Source organism: Pelodiscus sinensis, chromosome 19 (genome assembly GCF_049634645.1).
Source record: "Pelodiscus sinensis isolate JC-2024 chromosome 19, ASM4963464v1, whole genome shotgun sequence".
NCBI classification, from domain to species: Eukaryota; Metazoa; Chordata; order Testudines; family Trionychidae; genus Pelodiscus; species Pelodiscus sinensis.
In genome coordinates, this window is record NC_134729.1 from 9560714 (window position 1) to 9570089 (window position 9376).

General features: G+C 60.2%; 1 protein-coding gene across 1 annotated transcript; it reads left to right on the plus strand.

Annotated features, from left to right (window-relative positions):
• The first annotated feature begins 3200 nt into the window (after window positions 1-3200).
• On the plus strand, window positions 3201-8548 carry LOC102461499 (G-protein coupled receptor 54-like). The gene is made up of 6 exons (XM_014578028.3): window positions 3201-4043; window positions 4602-4982; window positions 6077-6201; window positions 6457-6592; window positions 7298-7536; window positions 7750-8548. Exons 2-6 carry the CDS (start codon window positions 4673-4675, stop codon window positions 8107-8109), a joined length of 1170 nt encoding a protein of 389 aa, XP_014433514.2. The 5' UTR covers window positions 3201-4043; window positions 4602-4672; the 3' UTR covers window positions 8110-8548.
• Window positions 8549-9376: the final 828 nt, after the last annotated feature.

The window sequence follows — 9376 nt, forward strand, 5'->3', positions numbered from 1 at the left end:
GCCAAGACACCAGCTAGTGTCGGACCAGTGGGCAGCTGTGGGGATCATTAATTAGTTGTATATGCCCACGCCCACATGCTGGGGGAGCTAGGGATGAGACCCTTACAATCTTCAGTCTCCTATCTTTACAGCCAGCCTGCTGCATAAGGAGGCATGAATGGGGGTGAGGACAATTCTGCATAGATGACAGTCCCTGTAGCAACTGCATGGGGCTTGGAGGGACAAGTCCAGGTTGCAGGAGGGAAGAGTTTGGAAGAGGCACTTGGAATTTAGTCTGGGTGCACATGGCTGGAATGTCACTGTAAATAGATCTCTCAATCCAAAGTCAGTTGAGTTTTTGGGAAACAATCCCCAGACACAATGAGCCTGCTGTGCTTAAGGTCTGTGGTGTTACTCCTGAGTGCTCTCCATGTGGAAAGCATGTCAGGTTCTGGGTCCCTTCGGTGCCCTTTGCTGGGAACCCCCTATCCATGCAGAAGCAGGCTGTTCCTGGCACTGGCTGCAAAGGAAATCACTCCATGTGATTGTTCTTGGCCCCTGGAGAGGGAGGTGTGTTTAATTAGTGCAATGTTCTCTCTTTGCTGTGGTGTGAGTGACAGCTATGCCCTTGGCTGCTGCTGTACAGGCATCCCCAGCCAGCTGTTCCCATTCCCTTGAGCCCCTTTGCACCAGGCACACTCCTCAAAAGGGGAGCCAGACAGGCTGGAGGGCAGTGTCAATCTGTCTTGTGTGGGTACCTTTCTGTTATTTCCGCAAGGACAGACTGGGGTTGGGCTTGGCTTGGGACAGCCCAGGCTGCTGCAGGGAGAGTAGAGGGGTGATGGAAGCTGCCTAAACTGTGCCCAAACCATGGCCCTGCCCCTTCACGCTGCCCCTTGCCCCCAACAGCCCAATCCTTTGTTACCCCTTCCTCCCACAGGTGCCTGGCTCCCCCGTTCTGGTGCCCAGTGCTGCACCCAGTGTCCCCAGCTGGCCATAGGAGGTGTTGTGCTGCAGGGGAGGGGCTCTACGGGGATATGCTCCTCTTGGAACAGCGCTGATTAGAAATCTTTCTGGGCAGAGTGACAAACCATGAGCAGGGATCCAGGCCGTGGAGCATTTTGCAGCTCAGACTGGCTCTGCGTGCTCCCTTTTGGCCTTACTAGCTATGAATCCTAACTGGAAGGAAGCCACTCTTCCCCCAGAGCAAGAGGCTATGTCTGCACAGCAGCGTTATTCCGAAATACCGTTGTGCACATCTACACAGCAAGCCCATTATTTTGAAATAAATGTGAAACAACGGGCTTCTGACTCCCACTCATGTAACCCATGTTGTACGTAAGGGAAGTCATGGAAGTCAGGGGAAAAGAGCTCTCTCTCAAAATGACTGCTGTGTAGACAGCGCCAAAAGGCAAAAGAAGCTATTTCGACTTCAGCTACACAATTAGCATAGCTCAAGTCGCATAGCATATTTTGAGTTTAGCCTTGCTGCGTAGATGGGCCCAGAGGGTCCAGTCCACATGTGGGACATACTGGTTTGAAACCAATTTAAATCAAACCAGTGCAACTTCTGCATGTAGCCAAACCAAAATTGACACCGGATTCCCGTGGAAATTCCCACTCTCCTTGGCTGCTCTGCCAGTCCCAGCAGGAAGGAACAACCCCCGGTCTATCTGGGAAGGCTGAGCCGCCTGCTACAGCTGGCCTCTGTGTTGCCTAGGACGGAGGAGGGAGACTTTCCACCTTGCTCATGATGTGGCTCTGCTGGCGGGCTGCTTCTGGGGCAGTTCCGTGGCATTCCCCGGTAGAGTTGCCCCTTCTGCACCCATAGGTGTGCTGCTTTAACTGCTAACGTGGTACCCTCTCCCCTAGTGCTGCTGAGCCTTGTGTTAGTAGCTACCCTACACTGTCCCCAGTACCATCGGGCAACTCACCAGAGCCCTGCAATGAACGGGCTGGGGCTGGTGGGGAGACAGATTTGCACGCTGCTGATTTACAGAGTCTGTGCATGTTCCCATCTTGGCCCAGGATGAAATACTGCCAGGCGGGTGCCAGTGGAGCTGGGAATTAAAACTGGATCTGGATTGGCTGTGATTTGTGTGATTACTTTTATGGCTGGTATAATTTGTCAGAGGGGAGTGCTTGGTATCTGCCACTGTCCATCTGTCCACATCTCCCCATGTGCGCCTGTCTCTCATACCCATCTCCTACACACCCTTCTAGCTGGGCATCTCTTGAGATTTCTTGTATTAGTACCTGTCACTGTAGCAGCTGATGGCTAAGAGGCATAAGAAAGGCTTTTCATCGGCAGAAGCCAGGACAAAAGCCTTCGAGAGCCTGCAGTGCCCATTAATTAATGAGGCAGGAGACAGAGTCAATAGGGGCCCCACAAGAGGGAGCTTCTGGACAACACACTGCAAATTGGCTATTGATAGAAGGCAGGTGACATTCACAGGCCCAGTTGGTGCGCCTCCAGGGGTGTGAATCCGCTAACAACCTCCTAGGCCTGGTGTTCTTTGTGACAAAGCGAAGTGAAGTGCGGAAATGGGAAGCAGGGAGACCTGCCAGGGACGGCAGTGGGGCTGAGTACTGTCCCTAATGAAATCAAGGAACATGTTGTTTTATCAAAACAACCGGCCACGGGTAGGACATAAGGCAGGTGGATGAAGGAGTCCTGATGATGCCAGGCCATGCAGAGCCCCTCTTCTGGGATGAGGTTAAAGTGGCTGGAGATGGGAATATGACCAGGGTGAGCCATTTTGCTGTCAGCAGAGTTGAATAGGTACGGCACTCCAAGCACTAGGGAGTGCTGTGCTGCAGGGAGTGGGACGGGTGCTCAGCAGGGTGCGCTGTGGGTCAGGGAGCAGTGTGGGGGCTCTGCAGGGGGCGCTGTGGGTCAGGGAGCAGTGTGGGGGCTCTGCAGGGGGCGCTGTGGGTCAGGGAGCAGTGTGGGGGCTCTGCAGGGGGCGCTGTGGGTCAGGGAGCAGTGTGGGGGCTCTACCGGGGGCGGGATGGTGGCTCAGCAGGGTGCACTGTGGGGGCTCTGCAGGGGGCGCTGTGGGTCAGGGAGCAGTGTGGGGGCTCTGCAGGGGGCGCTGTGGGGCAGGGAGCAGTGTGGGGGCTCTGCAGGGGGCGCTGTGGGGCAGGGAGTGGGATGGTGGCTCAGCAGGGTGCGCTGTGGGGGCTCTGCAGGGGGCGCTGTGGGGCAGAGCAGGGAACAGGGTTGGGGGGGAACAGCCCTGGTGCCCTGCTGCAGGAAGCTGGGTGGGGGACCCAGCAGGGGGCCTGTGGGGCAGCGAGCAGGCGTTGCAGGCTGTTCCTCACGCTGACGAAGCTCCGAGCTGGGGGGGGATTTACGAACCGCTCCCACCCCCCATTTCTGCTCCGCTTGCTCCCCCCAGTGGAGCTGCTCGGCGAAGCCTGGCCAAGTGGCTCCTTCCGCGCTGTGGGCTCTGCCCCGCGCGGTGCCCGGCGCGTGGCTCGGTCCCCCGCGACACCCGTGGCAAGAGCCGGGGCGGGTTTTCTGCCCTGGGTCGCAAGGATTTCACCGCCTCTCTCCAGATGCCGCTGCCCCAGCGGAGCGCGCCGGTGTAGTTTTGCTCACTACACCGGCTCATTCCCAGCAAAGGCAGCAGCAGCCCTGGCTGGGAATAGAGCCCAGGAGCCCGGACACCCCCGCCGCTCTAACCACTAGTCCCCGCTCCGCTCCATACAGTTTGGCCCCAAGCTGCCACGTCTGCAGGCAGGAGCCGCGGGGAGCCCGTGGCAAAGCGCTCGTGGATCCCAGCCAGGCGAGGGGGCTCGTTCCTCCCCACTCCCGGGGGGGCCTGTGAAACCCCCGCCGGGAGGAGCCCCCCGCGCTGGCTCCCCTCCCTGTGCGGCCAGCCTCCGCCCCGCAGCCAATCAGACCTCGCCGCTCCTTCCCCCCATTAAGTTCAGCGGGAGTCAGGGAGCCGCTCCCCGCCTGGCTGCAGACCCGCGCTGGCAGCCTCGGGGATGGGAGAGCGCAGCCCAGCGCGCAGCCCGTCTGCCCGGCGCTAGCCCCCCCTTGCAGGACAGAGCAGGTGAGAGCTGCGGTGCCGGGGGGACTGGGAGCAGCTTGGGGGGAGGCTGAGCCCATCCACCCCAGCAGCAGCAGGAGTCCTGGCTCCCAGCCCCCGGCTCTAGCCACTAGACCATGTTCCCCTCCTCGAGCCAGGGATAGAATCCAAGAGACCTGGTGCCCAGCTCCTTCTACTATAACCACTAGGCCCTTTACCCCCAGAGTAGGAAATAGAACCCAGCGGCCCCTCCTCCCTCATTGCCATGAAGGGGACCCAGCAAGGGGCCAGCTCAGCACGGCACCCACTGGCTGGCCCAGGGAGCGGATGCCCTGCTAGGCTAGGAGGGGTGGCCAGGAGCTGATCACAGTGAGTGGAGTGAAGTGAATGGAGGCGGGGGTCCAACTCAGCAGGGGGGACATCTCGGGGTGATGGTTGTGGGACAAAACCAAGGCACTGGGAGCAGGCTGTTTCAGGGTGGGGGGGGAGGATGTTGCTGGGTCTGACTTCTCTGCCCCCTCTCAGCTGGATCAACTGCCATCCCCTGCCTCACTTTCCCCTGTTTACATGTTCTCCCCATAGCAAAGGAGCTGGGCAGGGCTGGCACATTCGGGTCCCAGCTCCAGTGCCCGCCTGCCCCAGGGCTCCGAGACATGGCAGACTCATTGAGGATGGACACAGAGCCCTCCCTGTCGGACAGCTGGCTGGACAACTGCTCTTGGGCACCAGTGCCCACTTCTGCCCTGCAGCTAGACATGGGAGCACTGGGGGACCCTGGCAGAAATGGGCTGTGGATCTTTAACAGCAGTGGGGAGGACATGTCCCCCCCTTTCCTGACGGATGCTTGGCTGGTGCCACTCTTCTATGCCCTTGTCATGCTGCTGGGGCTGGTGGGCAACTCGCTCGTCATCTACGTGGTGTCCAAGCACCGGCAGATGCGCACGGCCACCAACTTCTACATCGGTGAGCATCTCCCTTCCCCCGGCTGGTGCTTCAGCACCACATCCCCTGGCGCCACCCCTCTCCAGGGCTGGATGCCCCAAAACCAGCCTCCCCCATCACTGGCACCATCCCTCTCCCAGCTGGGTACCCCAGTGCCAGGCCTCCCCTCTAAGCATCATCCCTTCCCTGCCTAGGTGCCACCTTCCATTCCTGGACATCTTCCCTCCCTTGGCTGGGTGCCCCAAAGCCAGCCTCTCCCATCACCTGGCACCACCCCTCTCCCAGCTGGGTGCTCCAGTGTCAGTCGCTCCCTCGGACACCATCCTCCCCTGGCTGGGTGCCCCAGTGTCAGCCCCCATCTCTGGACACCATTCCTCATCCAGCTGGCTGCCTTTCTCCAGCCCTGGGCATCTTCTCTCCCCAGGCTGGGTGCCCCAGCTTCACCCCCCCCCCATTCTGGGCACCATTCTTCCTAGTGCTGCCCCCCCCCCCGCCACACACCTCTGGGCACCTTTCTTCCCCTGGCTGGTTGCCCCAACACCAGCCCCCCCCCCCCCCCAGTACCATCCCTCCCCTGGTGGTGTGCTCCAGCGCCAGCCTTCCAAGACTTTTGGGCACCTTCCCCCCATCAGCTGGATGACCCAAGTGCCAGCCCCTCCTTTGGCGGCAGGCAGCATCCCTCCTACACCTAATTGCCCCAGTGCCAGCTCCACCTCACCCCCAAGCATCTTTCCTGCACTATCTGGGTACCGCAATGCCAGTCCCCACTTTGTTCTCTATCCCCCTCCACCCCAGAGGGCCCCGCCTCAGCTCCAGCCTCCTGTTCCTGGGTGTCTCCCACCAACCCCCGAGCCTGGGTACCTCCACCCACTGCTGCCTCATGCCAGCCCCTGCACATCATTGCTGGCCTGAGCACCCCTGCCCACCCGCGATCATCACGGCGCAGCAACATGCAGTGCGTGTGGCCCTGGGCTCCACCGGACAATGCACCTCAATCCTGACCTGCAGCCCCCGCTGCCCCAGCCTAGGCCTCCCTCCTGGGAAGTGAGCCCCCATCCTCTGGCCATTCCACGCTTCAGCTCTGTCGCTTGATCCCAATCCCACTTCTGTTCCAGCAAACCTAGCGACCACGGACATCATCTTCCTGGTGTGCTGTGTGCCCTTCACCGCCACGCTCTACCCCCTGCCCAGCTGGGTCTTCGGCGACTTCATGTGCAAACTCGTCAACTACCTGCAGCAGGTGGGGCTGGCTGGGGAGGGGGCCGGGGGCCGGGGGCCGGGGACCGGGGACCGGGTGGGAACATGTATGGGAGAGGGTGCTGGGGAGCGACCTGCAACAGCTGCTGGTCCTGGGGGTGCTGGATGGACCTGGGGCTATGCCCTGCAGGGAGGCAATGCCTGGCAATGAGCCCAGGCCCCCCAACTGCCCCTTTGCCATTCGGGAGGGGGAGCCGTGGGTGGGGGTTGTGTCACTGGGTGCTTGTGTTCCCTGCAGGTGACGGCACAGGCCACCTGCATCACCCTGACAGCGATGAGCATGGACCGCTGCTACGCCACCCTCTACCCGCTGCAGTCGCTGCGCTACCGCACCCCCCGCATCGCCATGGGCGTCAGCGTGGCCATCTGGGTCGGTGAGTGGGACAGCGGGGCCGGGGGCCAGCAAAGAGCTGGGGAAGGGGCCTCCCGGGGATGGTGAAAGGCGGGGATGGAGAACTGTGTCCCTGAACACGGGTCCAGGACACCAGCCCTCCACAGCTTTTGTAAAAGGCTTCTTAGAGATTCCTGGCCTGGCCCCAGCCAGTCCTAAACCCAGCCCCACAGCCCCATCCCAGCACAAGGGCTCCCCCAGCACCAATGAACGGAGGCAGAAGGAATTCATGGCTTTGCCTTGGGCTCTGATGGCTGATAGAAGCTTCCTCCTTCGGTTCTGATTCAACCCCCCCCCAGCACCCACAAATCTCGTAATTCACCTCAGTCTCAATCGGCAGCTCCAGCTCTGCCAGCCCTGGGCTCCCCACCTCTGCTCTGCTGGCCCCCTCAGTCTCAACCTGTGTCCCTGGGCTCCCCACCTCTGCTCTGCTGGCCCCCTCAGTCTCAACCTGTGTCCCTGGGCTCCCCACCTCCGCTCTGCTTCTGCCCCTCCATTCCGACCCAGCCCCCCCGCTATTCTATGCTCGCTGAACAGCGAGGGATGCTAACTCAGGGCCCAACCATTCATGAACATTCATGAACGGGGTGGGACGTGCCAGCCCAGTTCTCTGCCATGGCTGGGCCTCAGGTCTCCCCAGAGCACAGGCCTCGTCGTGCCTTTCACCCCTTTGCCCTCCTGTCCCCAGGCTCCTTCCTCCTCTCGCTGCCCATCGCCATGTACCACCGCACTGAGGTGGGCTACTGGTACGGGCTGCGCACCTACTGCATCGAGGCCTTCACCAGCAAGAGCCAAGAGCGCAGCATCATCCTCTACACCTTCCTGGTGGTCTACCTGCTGCCCCTGCTCACCATCTGCCTCTGCTATTCTCTCATGCTCAAGCGGGTGGGGCGCCCTGTCGTGGAGCCCATTGACCACAACTACCAGGTGAGCCTGGCGCAGGAAATGGGGGTGTCTCTATATTGGGGCCCCCCTCTGCCCAATACATCTGGGAGTCCCATCACCTCGCCCCAGGATTTTTCTCAATAGGGCATGGAGTCCCCCCCCCACCCCCTTCCAGAGCCACGGATGGAACCCAGGAGTTCTGGCTCCAGCCCCCCTGCTTTAAACCTGGCCTTTCCGTTCCTGCTCTCCTCTCAGCAGGTGCCACACCTGTCGGAGCGCTCAGTCGCCATGAGGGCCAAGGTATCCAAGATGGTGGTGGTGATCGTGGTACTCTTCACCGTGTGCTGGGGCCCCATCCAGCTCTACCTCCTCTTCCAGGGCTTCTATGGTGGCTTCCAGGCTAACTATGAGACCTACAAGATCAAGACGTGGGCCAACTGCATGTCCTATGCCAACTCCTCCATCAACCCCATTGTCTACGCCTTCATGGGTGACAGCTTCAGGAAGTCCTTCAAGAAGGCTTTCCCCTTCCTCTTCCGGCGCCGGGTGCGAGATGGCGCCGTCCTCTCCGGCTCTCGCAATGCTGAGATGAAGTTTGTCACTGAGGAGACCTAGTGCCAGCCCCGCCGGGGGTCTCTGAGGCCTCTCAGTTATGCCAGCCCTGCTCCTCCTGGCTGTGGACACTGAGGTGGTACATCCAATATGGCTGCCGGGCCACACTGACATTGCTCAGGGCAAGAGGCACCATTCAGTGGAAACTGGTGACCGGCTCTTCAGAATCTGTGGTTTGAAAGGGGCCAGTGATAGTCAGGGCCTGGGCTTCTTCCCAAAGTGCCTTCTTCTCTGAGGTCCTGCTGTGTTCAGGCTGAGGCAGCCACACAGTCCAAATACTGAGGCTACCAGAAAGGAGCAGACAATTTGGGAAATGTGGGTCCTGTTAGCCTCAAGCCAGACGCCCTCCCACCCCCCATCCTCCCCTACAGCAGACCCTGGCACATTATCGTAGCCATGAAGATCCCTTGGTGGCACCTCAGGGACCTGCCCTGAACATCTGGAAATAAAGCTCTTTGGTTTTGTAAGGAGAGACTGACCGGCTGTTTGTGGGGAGGCGTCTGGCAGGGGGGGCTCCTATGCAGTGCTGGAGGATTGAGAGTGCAGCCTAGACTCTAAACAAGGGGGTACATTGCTTAATAACTCATCTGTGGGTCCCTGGCTAAGACCCTCTCCCGGATTCCTCTGCCCATGGAGAGCAGCACCCTGTAGTCCCAAGAGCACAGGGATTGGCTGAATCTGACCAATTTGCAGGTCCCCTTATAGCTCTTTGTTGCTCCCATCAGCTTCCCTGCTATCCCCTCCCCCCAGCTCCCTGCAGCCAATGCTGTTGAAAAACAAAGCAACTAGCCAGTGATGACAATCCTTCCAACCCTTGGGCTTGCTGGCTAATCCAAAGCTGTAGCTGAGCCAGTTGGGGTGCGGGATCTGTGTGAGGAGGGGTGGGACTGAAACAGACAATATGCACCCCCTCCCCAGTGGTCATCAGGGCCCTGGTGCTGTGGGACAGGGAGGGGTGGGCCAGATGTAGTGTGCCTGGGCCAGGAATTCTCCTTGAGCCTACTGAAGACCCTATTCCAGTGGGAGCTTCCCGTGCCACCGTCTTGGCAACATCCAAAGTTAAAGCCAGAGCTGCTGCACAGAGCGTGAGCTACAAAGGCCAGGCGGGAGCTGGCCCAGCTGCATGTCCTGTGCAGATCAAGCACAGAGAAGGCAGCCATCTTTCTGACAAAGACGCTGCAGATTGTTCCAGAGAGGAAACGCACACCCCATGCTCTCCCATCCATGTTCCGCGTCCTACAGAGCAGGGCTGGAGCCGGAGCCGGCTGCC